This window comes from Scyliorhinus canicula, chromosome 2, assembly GCF_902713615.1.
Source record: "Scyliorhinus canicula chromosome 2, sScyCan1.1, whole genome shotgun sequence".
NCBI lineage: Eukaryota > Metazoa > Chordata > Chondrichthyes > Carcharhiniformes > Scyliorhinidae > Scyliorhinus > Scyliorhinus canicula.
In genome coordinates, this window is record NC_052147.1 from 33,007,461 (window position 1) to 33,020,833 (window position 13,373).

Here is a 13,373-nt window from a genome sequence, read left to right on the forward strand (position 1 = left end):
TCCAGCGTTCAAAACAAGATTCCATTCTCCCTTTATCTGTAAGCAAGTAAGTAGTTGGAATCCTTTTCTGACTCCGTAATTACCGCTTTAGCAGACATATTGCCTTTATATATTTTAAACCAGGTTTTAAAAAAATAATGTTACTGTCAGAAATATGAAATATAGTATATCAATTTCTACATTCATCCTAACTTTGAAATAACATGTCTCGGTTAGATGTAAATATCAAATATTTAGAAACATCCATTCCTTGAGAAAAACTGGAAAGGAAAGAGAAAAGAATTAAAACTTATATCTACTTAACAATTTTCATGTTCTCAATATTTAAAAGGGCTTCACAGCCAATGAACTACACTCAGTAGCCAATACTCGAATGTAAGCTAAAGTGAGTCAAGTTGCAGCAGCAATTTCCCATAAACAGTGTGGTGAATCACAGTCAGTGTAATGCACACTGTTATTATATATGATGTACTGTGTATGTGTAAGCTCGGTATACGAGCAGTTGCGCGGCTCTGCCCCTAGGGGGAGATGAGGAGTTTGTACTGGGCTCCACCCTTGGCTCCGCCCATGGCTCCGCCCATGGCTCCTCCCACTGAACGGAAGTATAAGCCTGGCAGTCTGAGCCTGCCTGCCAGTTCATCTCGTCGCAGGCAGGCTCCGTTGTAAGATCATTAAAACCACTGTTCACTTCCAACTACGTGTCGTGTGAATTGATGGTCACATCAATTTAATGATCTTAGGAAACAAGAATAAATCGATAAGAAGAAATCGAAGAAACAACTCAAGAAACAACTATGGAATCAGCCCTCAAACCTGACCGACTAGAACGCGACCCGCAGGCTGCAGAGGCAAGAGAAATCTTCCAGCACTGGCTCAGATGTTTCAAGTACTGAATCAAGTACTCCAGAAACTACAGAGGAGCAAAAACTTCATGCAAGGGTGTGCCACCGTATATCTTCTCAACTAAATAGTACCAACTCGTATACGGGGGCCCTAGCCATGCTAGATCGAATGTACGTGAGGCCCATCAACGAGGTCTACGCGGGCCATATTTTTACGAACCGCCGCCAGCGGCCCACGGAGTCATTAGAAGAATTCCTGTGGGAGTTAAAGATTTTAGCTCGGGACTGTAATTATCAAGCAGTATCAGCCGAACAGCACATGGAACTTGCCGTTAGGGATGTATACGTGGCAGGCCTCAGATCGAATTATGTGCGCCACCGGGTGTTAGAAAAAGGGTCCCAGAACTTAGAGGACACGGTAGAACTAGCTACCACTATGGAGGTCTCATTCCGCAGCCTCACCTCGTTCCCCGCGGACCAAGCAACCCCATCCTGGGCCCCCGACCAGCGACTGCCCCAGGCCTGCGCCACGCGGCCACCCAGCCATCACGCAGCCCCAGTGTGCCACTTTTGCGGGTAGCCCCAGCACCCACGGCAGTACTGCCAGGCCCGTAACCCGACCTGCAGCAGCTGCGGTCGCTAGGGACACTACGCCCAGGTCTGCCTGGCGAAACAGGCCTCCTCTTCTAACTCCCCCGCAGCCCAGAGCACCCGTTTTCAGAATCCACAGGCCCGCAGGCCCCGAAATGCTGCGGCCTGTACTCTGACTCCGCCCCCAAATGACACATGCGACTCATGGGGGTCAACATCTTGGCAACCCCCTCCACGCGGCCGGCCACATGCGACTCATGGGAGCCGCCATCTTGGGCGCCATCTTCCTCGCCGCCCGCCACGTGCGATCCATGGGGGCAGCCACCTTCTTCCAACTCAGAAATTCGACGAGAAGATTACGAACCCAGAGGGCAGTCATCACGTGGCCACTCCAGCACAACTGATCGAGCTGCCGACTACCCGCAACTCAGCGCAGCAACTCAGCGCAGTGACACCGGACCAGTCGCGTCCAAAGCACCTCCGCAACTCCATGATGACCGTTGAAATCAACGGGTATAGGACACCGTGCCTCTTCGACTCCGGGAGCACCGAGAGCTTCGTACACCCAGAACTGGTAAGACGCTGTTCACTCCCTATTTTCCATGCACGGCAAACGATCTCCCTCGCTTCGGGCTCCCACTCTGTGCACCTCCAAGGGCGCACCGTCGTGACCCTAATGATCCAGGGCACTAGCTAATGAAACATCCAGCTGTACGTGCTCCCTGAACTCTGCGCCCCACTCCTACGGGGACTCGATTTCCAGTGCAACCTCAAAAGCCTCACACTCAGCTTCGGCGGGCCCTTGCCCCCACTCACTATTTGCAGCCTCGCCACCCTAAAAATTGACCCCCCTCCGCTCTTTGTCAATCTCACGCTGGACTGCAAACCCGTAGCCACTCGCAGCAGGCAATACAGACTTCGGGACAGGGTATTTATCAGAACTGAGGTCCATAGGCTCGTACATGAGGGGATCATAGAGGCCAGTAACAGTCCCTGGAGAGCTCAGGTGGTGGTCGTCAAGACCGGGGAAAAATTCCGAATGGTAGTGCACTATAGCCAGATCATTAATCGGTTCACGCTCCTTGATGCGTACCCCCCTCCCCAGAATTGCAGACATGGTGAATCAGATCGCCCACTATAAAGTCTTTTCCACGGTGGATCTGAAGTCTGCATACCATCAGCTCCCAATCCGCCCGGAGGACCGCCACTACACAGCGTTTGAGGCCGACGGCCGCCTCTTCCACTTCCTCCGGGTTCCCTTTGGCGTCACTAATGGGGTCTCGGTGTTCCAACGAGCAATGGACCGAATGGTGGACCAGTACGGGCTGCGGGCCACGTTTCCGTACCTGGATAACGTCACCATCTGTGGCCACGACCAGGAGGACCACGACGCTAACCTCGATCGATTTCTCCAGACTGCCCAGAAACTCAACCTCACGTGTAACACGGAGAAATACGTTTTCCGCACGACCAGGCTAGCCATCCTCGGCTATGTGCACCCCCTCTTAGAACTCCCTCTGCCTCATTGTCCCAAGGCCCTCAAAAGGTGCCTGGGATTCTTCTCGTATTATGCCCAGTGGGGAGCGGCGTGCAGAGGTCTGGTGATGCCCGGGGCAAATCTTGATTATATGCCCCCAAAGACTCAAGTATAAGGCCTAATATACTGAGAAATATTATGAGAAAGGAAAACATTTTGAATATATAAACACAGATGAAACATGAAATAAACGCTTTAAACATAGAACAGTACAGCACAGAACAGGCCCTTCGGCCCTCAATGTTGTGCTGAGCCATGATCACCCTACTCAAACCCACGTATCCACCCTATACCCGTAACCCAACAACCCCCCCCCTTAACCTTACTTTTATTAGGACACTACGGGCAATTTAGCATGGCCAATCCACCTAACCCGCACATCTTTGGACTGTGGGAGGAAACTGGAGCACCCGGAGGAAACCCACGCACACAGGGGGAGGACGTGCAGACTCCACACAGACACTGACCCAGCCGGGAATCGAACCTGGGACCCTGGAGCTGTGAAGCATTTATGCTAACCACCATGCTACCCTGATTTATTCGATTTTAATATTAATCAATCAAATTTATTAAGTTCTTTTCCCCAAATGATACCTCCTGTCACAAAACACCTGAACTACTTCATTTTTTACATCAGCTGTGAGAAATTCTTTTTCAATGCTTATTAAAGCCAGGTTGGTCAGTCGCTCCTGTGACATAGAAGACCTCAGATATGTTTTTATTAATTTCAGTTTTGAAAATGACCTTTCACAGCTTGCGACTGAAAATGCAATTGTAAGCAGTAATCTGTATGAAACACACAGCGTCGGAAAGACATCCCTCCCATACTGCAGTAAAGACTCCAGAGCATCTTTAGGATCAGGGGGAACTCTAGTCCCTCCAGCTCGAAGGAGCATCACAAAATCAATAATTTCGTCATATAACTGAATTGCAACCACATCATTGTCATAATAATTTGCAAAGTCTGAACATTCCTTTTTTAATTTCTCTCTTTCTTGTTCATCTCCACTGATAATTTTGTGCAATTTATATCATAGACTTGCAAATTAGTGGTATCTGTATTCAAATATTAGCATGTTAAGGAATAAATGTCTCCAATTCCGAGATTAAATGCCATAGCAGTCCTCTGATCATCCAGGCTTCACTCTTACTACATCCCACGTAAATATTTCATTAAATATCACCAAAAAACCTATAAAAAACGTAGTTGCACCCGTTCTAGAGCTATTCACTGACCTCTTTATCTTTGCCATCTCTAAGGTATAGGACGGCTGCCTGAGGTTAAATTGCGCTGTAAGTTAGTCAATTTCCCCTTAGCGCTGGAATTCTAGGGATATTGTTCTCTTCTTCAGTCATTTTGCTTTGCAACACGGTAGCATAGTGGTTAGCATCAATGCTTCACAGCTCCAGGGTCCCAGGTTTGGTTCCCAGCTGGGTCACTGTCTGTGCGGAGTCTGCACGTCCTCCTCGTGTGTGCGTGGGTTTCCTCCGGGTGCTCCGGTTTCCTCCCACAGTCCAAAGATGTGCGGGTTAGGTGGATTGGCCATACTAAATTGCCCGTAGTGTCCTAAAAAGTAAGGTTGAGGGGGAGTTGTTGGGTTACGGGTATAGGGTGGATACGTGAGTTTGAGTAGGGTGATCATTGCTCGGCACAACATCGAGGGCCGAAGGGCCTGCTCTGTGCTGTACTGTTCTAAATCTAAATCAATGGGTGAGATGTTATGTCTCAAAAGTTGCGCCTCCCTCCTCTGCAACCCCCATGGAGAAGGATATGAGCAGAACGTCATGGAAATACTGTTATGACCCTTGTGGAAACAACTACAAACAACCCAACTAAGACCAATATACAAGACTTCACTTTTATATTAGCAATCACACCAAAATCAACGTAAATTAAACATGAATTAACAGGAAAATTGCAATAATATGACCGATAAATTACACATAGCAGATACAAAGACATATCTCACACATTTCGGTCAGCTCATTCAGCACGTATCGCTTTCATTTCAGCCACAATATCCTTCAAAACGTTGAACTTCTTCAAATCAAATTCCATCTTCATTTCTCTAAAGCTTTAGCACCAAGTCTCATCAAACTACTTCACCCAATTTCCACAAATATAATTTTCACAGTCAACACATTTCCAGATCCCTTCTTCTTCACAAAACCCTGGTCATGTGGGGCCTGTTTGTGCACTATGCCAGTGCATAAAGGGTCCCCAAATCCAGATATAAAAGCTCTGTTCAAGATCCGAGCTCCAGCAGCTTGCAGTCAAGTCTCTGAGAATCTCCCCTGCACCCTGCTGACCCTGGGCTTTAAGTATAAAGGGTAAGAGGGCAAAAGTTAAGAGGCCATGATGAATTTTTATAAAATACTGGTTCTGTCCCAAATGGGTGCCCCTGGCCCAAATGTCAAATTCTGGGCACGACAGTTTAAAAGTTGACAGCTACAGAGAGGGTGCAGAGAAGAGTTTTAAAATAGATCAAATAAATAAAATAAATAAATGAATAAATAAAACTCACCCATGGTGGCAATGCCGTCCATTCTGGAAAATTCGCGCCCTTTCTGCTCCCTCTCCAGCCTCTGCAGTGCGCAGGCGCGCTCGGGCCGACCGCGGTGCGCAGGCGCGCTCGGGCCGACCGCGGTGCGCAGGCGCGCTCGGGCCGACCGCGGTGCGCAGGCGCGCTCGGGCCGACCGCGGTGCTGCCCCCATCCAGTCGCTGCCCGGGGCCAGCGCCCCGTCGGCCCCCCCCTCTGCACGCCGCTGCCAGTGGGTCCCTCAATATGCGGACAAAGCCCGCCCACTATTTAAGGCCACACTCTTCCCTCTATCGGATGAGGCTCATCAGGCCTTCACTCGTATCAAGGAGGACATCGCCAAAGCGGCCATGCGGGCGGTGGATGAATCCGTCTCTTTCCAGGTTGAGAGCGATGCCTCAGAGGTAGCTCTCGCAGCCACACTAAATCAGGCTGGGAGACCAGTCGCCTTTTTCTCCCGAACCCTCTCCGCTTCGGAACTTCGACACTCCTCTGTCGAAAAGGAAGCTCAAGCCATCGTGGAAGCGATACATCACTGGAGGCACTACCTCGCAGGTAGGAGGTTCACCCTCATCACCGACCAAAGATCGGTTGCGTTTATGTTCGACAACTCTCAAAGGGGCAAGATCAAAAATGATAAGATCTTACGGTGGAGGATCGAACTCTCCACCTACAAGTACGATATTATGTACCGACCGGGGAAGCTCAACGAGCCTCCAGATGCCCTGTCCGGCGGCACGTGCGGCAGCGCGCAAGACGACCGCCTGAAAGCTATTCACGATGACCTCTGCCACCCGGGGTTCACCCGGCTCGCCCACTACGTCAAAGCCCAAAATCTGCGTTTCTCCACTGAGGAGGTGAAAGCCATCACCAGGGACTGCCCGATCTGTGCAGAGTGCAAACCGCACTTCTATAGACCAGACAGGGCCCACCTGGTCAAGGCTTCTCGGCCCTTTGAACGCCTCGCTGTCGATTTCAAAGGGCCACTCCCCTCGACCAACAGGAATGTGTACTTCCAGAACGTCATCGACGAGTTCTCTCGTTTTCCCTTTGCTATCCCGTGCCCCGATATGACCTCCCACACAGTCATTAGGGCCCTGCATAGCATCTTCACCCTGTTTGGTTTCCCCAGCTACGTACACAGCGAAAGAGGTTTGTCCTTTATGAGCAACGAGCTGCGTCAGTACCTGCTCGAAAAGGGCATTGCCTCGAGCAGGACTACCAGCTACAATCCCGGGGGAATGGGCAGGTGGAGAGGGAAGACCGTCCTACTGACCCTCCGGTCCAGGAAGCTCCCTACCTCCCATTGGCAGGAAGTCCTCAGCAATGCACTCCATTCTATTAGGTCCCTCCTATGTACGGCCACCAACCAGACCCCTCACGAGCGGTTATTTGTTTTTTCCAGGGGCACTACCAGGGGGGTTTCGCTCCCAGCATGGTTAAAGACACCGGGCCCGGTTCTCCTCCGGCAGCACGTCTGGACTCACAAGACTGACCCACTCGTAGAGAGAGTGCTCCTGCTCCATTCAAACCCACACTACGCATTTATAGGGTACCCTGACGGCCGTCAGGACACTGTTTCCCTCTGGGACCTGCAGGATCCAACTCCGACACCACCGCCACTGAGATACCCCTCACACTATACCCCTCCCAACCCCTCGCACCCAGCGCCCCCACGCCTGCAGTTCCGCTGCCCGTGCTCCGCTCCCCCGCGCCCTTGGGTTTCTGGCACTCCCCGTCACCAGTCGAATCAGTCGGATACGAAGCTCTGGCCGAATCACCCCTGGAGTCCGCCATGGTTCCCTTGCCAACCGCCACCGCCCAGCCACCAGAAGAAGCTACAACCCCGGTGCTTCGTCGATCCCAGAGGACGACTCGGCCGCCGGATCGACTTAACCTGTAATTTATAACCTGTAAATTGTTACTTGTAACTTGTAATTCGCAATTGGGAATTGGTAGACACATCAGCCCCGCTGGACTCAATTTTTACAGGGAGTGAATGTGGTGAATCACAGTCCGTGTAATTCACACTGTCATTATATATGATGTACTGTGTCTGTGTAAGCTCGGTATACGAGCAGTTGCGCGGCTCTGCCCCTAGGGGGAGATGAGGAGTTTGTACTGGGCTCCACCCTTGGCTCTGCCCATGGCTCCTCCCACTAACCGGAAGTATAAAGCCTGGCAGTCTGAGCCTGCCTGCCAGTTCATCTCGTCGCAGGCAGCCTCCGTTGTAAGATCACTAAAACCACTGTTCACTTCCAACTACGTGTCGTGTGAATTGATGGTCACATCAAACAGCAATGAGATAAATGACTAGATACTCTGTTGTAGCAATGCATGTTGAGGGAAAAATGTTTGCTAGGCCATTAGGAAAACACTATTTTTTCTTTAAACAATGCCTCGCGATGACCACCTGGGATGACAAAATCTTGGTTTAAATTCTCATCGGAACAATAGCACCATGACCAGTATATACTTCCCTCTGCACTGCATGGCGTGGCAACCAAGAATATTTGCTCAAGTATCTGGTGAGTGATTTGAATCTACTTCAAGCTTATGACTCATAGGCGAGAATGCGACCACTGAGCCCTGACCAAATTGATTTTTAACACAAGGTCGAAGTTTACGACATAGACGTTTCAGACATACTTCAGCAGAGGTAGATGCCGTCTCAGCATCTTCGAGTTATAAAAGTCCACAGCAGAGGACAGGCCCTTCGGCCCATCAAATCTGGACCAGTCAAAAACAATCATCTCAGTATTCTAATCCCATTTTCAAGACTTGGATGTCTTGGCATCGCTAGCGCACATCTAAATACTTCTTAAATGTTATGAGGGCCTCCACCACTCTGTTCTGGCAGTGAGTTCCAGATTCCCATCACCCTCTGGATGAAAATATTTTTCCTTACATCCCCTCATATACCTCCTGCCCCTTACCTTAAATCTATGTCCCCTGATCATTGATCCCTCCACCAAGGGGAAAGGTGTCTGTCTACTCTATCTATGCCCCTCATAATGTTATACATCTCAATCATGTCCTCCCTCAGTCTCCTCTGCTCCAGAGGAAGAACCCAGTCTGTCCAACGTCACTTCATAACTAACACTCTCCAGCCCAGGCAACATCCTGGTATATCTCATCTGCACCCTTTCCAGTTCTATCGCATCCTTCCTATAATGTGGATTCCAGAACTGCACACAATACTCTAGCTGTGACCTAACCAATGTTTTATACAGTTCCAGCATAACCTGCCTGCCTCCTCGGCTAATAAAGGCAAGTATACCATAGAGAAGGACATCAGCAAAGTTCCTCTGCTCGGCTGTTAAGGAAAGATCGTATCCTGCTATTAACCAACGGACAGATTTCACTTCAGTGAGTAGGCTCTGTGTCAGTACCTGCTCACGGAGCAACTCATTCTCTGGGATTGTGTGAGACCCTTGGCACCTCTCTTGGCCTGAAAGATGTATATTATTCTTTGCTTTCTCCACAGTGCTTCTGTCCAAATCAGCAAACTCAATGAATACCAAAGAAAGGCACCAGAGAAGCAAGAACCAAGTCAAATAATGGTGAAAGTTTGGGAACAACCTTTTCAACCACTAGTCGGGATGAAACTGGGCTGGCCAGAAGTCAAATACTAAACATATCTCATCACATGCAAATTCCCTAAATGTAATTATTCTTTGTTAAATGAATGCAGTTGAGAATGCAACAACACTGGAATATACCTAAATATCATAGAATCATAGAATTTACAGTCCAGAAGGAGGCCATTCGGCCCACTGAGTCTGCACTGACCCTTGGAAAGCTCACCCTGCTTAAACTCACATCTCCACCCTATCCTTGTAACTCCGTAACCCCACCTATTCTTTTTGAATAATTTAGCATGGACAATCCACCTAAACTGCACACCTTTGGACTGTGGGAGGAAGCCGGAGCACCCGGAGTAAACCCACACAAACACAGGGAGCAAACTCCACACTGACAGTGACCCAAGCCGGGAATCGAACCTGGAGCTGTGAAGCAGCCGTGCTAACCACTGTGCCACCATAGCTTCTGTACATGCTTCAAACCCTGACATTCTGGGTTCAGTTGTGTATATGATAAAGATTATGACCCGCATTAGAAATCCCCTCAGATTCACACTCCTGTCTGTTACACCTGTTTCCAGTGGGTGAGGATTACCTAAGAATTACAGGCTATCACACGTCTTCCTGTTTATAGCAAGATGTAGCCAGACATACTGCTCCTGGCATAACCTCATGAACCATTGGGACAATGGGTCAGACCACATGATTGACGTACTGCTTGAGAAAGTACAAACTTATACAACCTTGCAGAAGGAGAGGCAGCACTGAGGCCGCACTTGGTAAAATAACCCAACTCAACACAGTCCCGGGGAAATCAGGATATCCAAAAATGCCAAACAAAAAAAGATTGTTGCTAGAAAACCTGTTTACTGAGATGAAGTAAAGCTTGAGTCAACGGCAGGCAGGCGAATAAACAACTTTAGCTTCTCCCTTTCCTAAAACCCTTTCTCAGAGGCAGCAATGAAACAGCATTTTATTCAAGATCAATGTTACTAACAGCTTGTTAAAATACAAGCGTGGCAAATCATTCTACCCCCACCTTTCCAAATGCAATTGACGTTTCATTCAGAACCAGGCGCAAAGGCAAGAGCAAATTGTTTTGCAGACATGTCATGTGCTAAAATAGGACATATCCAGATTAATGAAGAGTGGGTGGTAATTCATACAAAATCTAGCATTGAGGCGGCAGGATAGAAACACGAGCTTGGAGATAAGCCTTCCAAACTGCTTTGCGGGTAAATGGATTTGACTGTGTGGGACTCAGCCGTGCAGATCCTGTACCCACACAATTAATCTGGGCTTAGTTAACTCATCACAGCAAGACAGCAGTCGAGGCATTACAATTAGCATCAGCATCCCTGGGTTGGGGGTGGTAGAAGTAGCAGAAATCTACACTCTTGGTTGCTATTGAGTGATCTCTGTGGGAAATGGGCCTGTGTTAGTTTAGGGAGATGAGCAGACTGAGCTATACTCCACGGTTTGTAACCAGTCCCATGACCTGGTACCACAATATTGGTCTTCCCCCAGGTCCTTGTTCATACACAGGATTAGCGAACAGCCAGCGCCAGGATATTCAGGCACAACATAGAAAATAGGAGCAGGAGGAGGCCATTCGGCCCATTGGGCCTGCTCCATTATCATCATGGCTGATCATCCAACTCAGTAGCCTGTTCCTGCCTCCCCCCCCCCCCAAAAAAAAAACAAGAGAGTGAAGAGAGGAGAACTGAATCTTACCTAAGCCCAGCAGCAGTATCAAGATTGCAATGGAGCAGAAAACCACGTCAATCTTTGATTCTGCTCCTGGGGCTCAGAGGACACACAATATGGAACTTGGAAACCTGGTCTGTGTACCTCCATCCCAAACACAGAGCAACTCATGGTATTTTACAGGCTCTGGATTTTACAACAGGTCCACCAGTGCCACGAAGTAAGGGTTTATGCCATTTCTTGTCATGGGATGAATCAGTATTCAGCAAATGTTTCCTGGAATTTGTAATAATGCTCTCAATTTGGGTGTTATAAAAGACCTAGCCGGTGGGATTAACATACTTTTCTTGCACCTCTCCTATGGTATAACAATCGTTTGCCGGGATTTTTAAAAAATGCTTACAGACAACACTCATGTACAGAATGCATATGTTTTTCCTCTTCTTTTAGCAGAATGACATTTAAATACATTGTGCCACCTCACTGAAGAGTTCTTGGCTGCTGTAATCTGGTCACTGTTTTGCCTTTGGAGACAGTTCACTGTGCAAACTTTATCTGTTTCATAATGGGAATTGTAATGCATATAAATGATTTATATGAATGCAAGGGGGATTATTATGCATCTAATAGTCTATTAAAGTGAAAGATAAGAAGTCCTTCACATTTACTACAGCTGTAATGGACAGCAAACCAGACGATGTGGATTGAAGATCATGGGAGAGGGGGTTGAAATCTCACTATAGTTTAATGGTCAGTACTAATGCAAAGACTGCCCACATGTGAACATTGTGTGAAGAACATGCGAATGAATGGTCAAAAGCAAGTTGGACTCTGATAGTGACAGCTTACCCAGCCTTCAAAGGTTTTCGTCCCATTTTTCAGCAACTCCTCGAACTGTAAGGTGCAATTAGCCACGAAGTCATCGTATCCGATAGGGGTGTCGTGGAAAACGGTGAGTTCGATCTCACTGCTTCTCCAGATGTGGGTGCTGAAGTCCTCGTTAAAAGTGGGCTGGCTGGTTTTCTGTTTAGTGACAGTCTGCCCGACCCTCCGGTTATCGACCTTCACCATCACATATGGATCCAGTAGCTGGTAACTTTTGCTGGATATTGAATGCCTCAGGGCGCATCGGGTTGGTTTCAGGTCCACAGCCTCACCGATCTTCACCTTCAGAGAGCCGCTGAAAACCACCATTCTTGCACAGTCCGTGCTTTTGTAAAACCCACTTTCAGAGGCAATCGGAGGGAGCCTCCAACAGATGTAAAAGTCGGGGAGAAAACAAAGATAGTTCAAAGGCAGCAAAGCTCCCAGAAAGCAAACACACACATCTCAGTTTGATTTGACCGCGGGGGTGGGAGGGGGGTTTGGACTGAAGGCTGCAGCAAGAGGGAAATGTGGATTCTGTCTTGAAGTAACTTCTTCACTTGTCCGTCCTCCTACCTGGCAGAGTGATTGCGGCAGTCGGCAGCATTGCAGGTATCTGCAAAGTCCACACAAGCTTGGCAGCCCGGACTGAACTCGAGCAGGTTCCTCGCTCCCACTCAAAGATACTTTCGTTTCTCAGAGGGAGAGGGCGAGGGAGTGAGGCAGATATTGAGGATGGTGATCGTGCGATTGAGTTATTCCCCCCTCCTCCTCGCCGCCACTGCCTTGAGTTGTAACAGTTTCCTGGAGCGGCTCAATCTGGAGCCACTTGTTATTTCATTGTGTGTGAGTAACGAGAAGCAGGAAGCAATCAAACGTCAAATTTCCGTGTGACAATTGCCGAAGTGTTGGGCTTTTCGATCTAAGTCACGCACTACCCAAAGAGCCAATGCTTCCCTTAAGGGTTGCGTTTTTGAATTAGTGGATGGACCTATCGTAACAAAGCCCTTTTGCACAACATGTCTGGTTTTTTTTTTTGGGGGGGGGGGGGGGGGTCACATTTATGCTTATATTGTTTTACTTGTACAATTTGCAAAGTATTCTGGGGACTGTAGTCTTCCCCTTGACAGGATTGGCCCAATCGGAACTACAGCACCCAGAGAGTAGCAGCAATATCGGCAGCTCTCATTGCCATTGGCTGGGGAGGGTTCAGTACCTGAGGACTGCCAGCTCCAGATCCAATCGCATGGCCCTCCCGATGATTGACAGTCAATGTCCTCTGGGCACTGAGGCAGTGGCGGCATGGCAACCTCACCTGTTGGGTGGAGTTTACATGTCAGGTGACAGTGTTGAGTGAGACGGGAGCCATTTCCTTTCACTACACTGAGTTTTACCGATTGTAATCTGCTCATGCATGCCTCAAATTCAAGAGGCATGGTTTGGGAGGCGCGGGATGAGTTGGAATGAGCAATTTTGTGTCCAGTAACAAGTCTTACAACACCAGGTTAAAGTCCAACATGTTTGTTTCAAACACTAACTTTCGGAGCACTGCTCCTTCCTCAGGTGAATGAAGAGGTATGTTCCAGAAACATATATATAGACAAATTCACAGATGTCAAACAATGTTTCGAATGCGAGATTTGCAGGTAATTGAATCGTTACAGATTCAGAGAGAGGGATGATCCCAGGTTAAAGAGGTGTGAATTG

The 13,373-nt window shown here is 48.5% G+C and overlaps 1 protein-coding gene across 2 annotated transcripts in view; it reads right to left on the reverse strand.

Annotated features, from left to right (window-relative positions):
* prkcha (protein kinase C, eta, a) overlaps positions 1–12,657 on the reverse strand; it is a 268,817-nt gene extending 256,160 nt beyond the window's left edge. The window contains exon 1 of one of the 2 annotated variants that reach the window (XM_038775500.1): positions 11,652–12,646. In XM_038775500.1, coding sequence (XP_038631428.1) covers positions 11,652–11,996 — 345 coding nt within the window. In that variant the 5' untranslated portion in view covers positions 11,997–12,646. Of the gene's footprint in view, positions 1–11,651 lie in introns of both variants that reach the window. The other variant, XM_038775509.1, reaches the window with a different exon arrangement.
* Between the last annotated feature and the right edge of the window lie 716 nt (positions 12,658–13,373).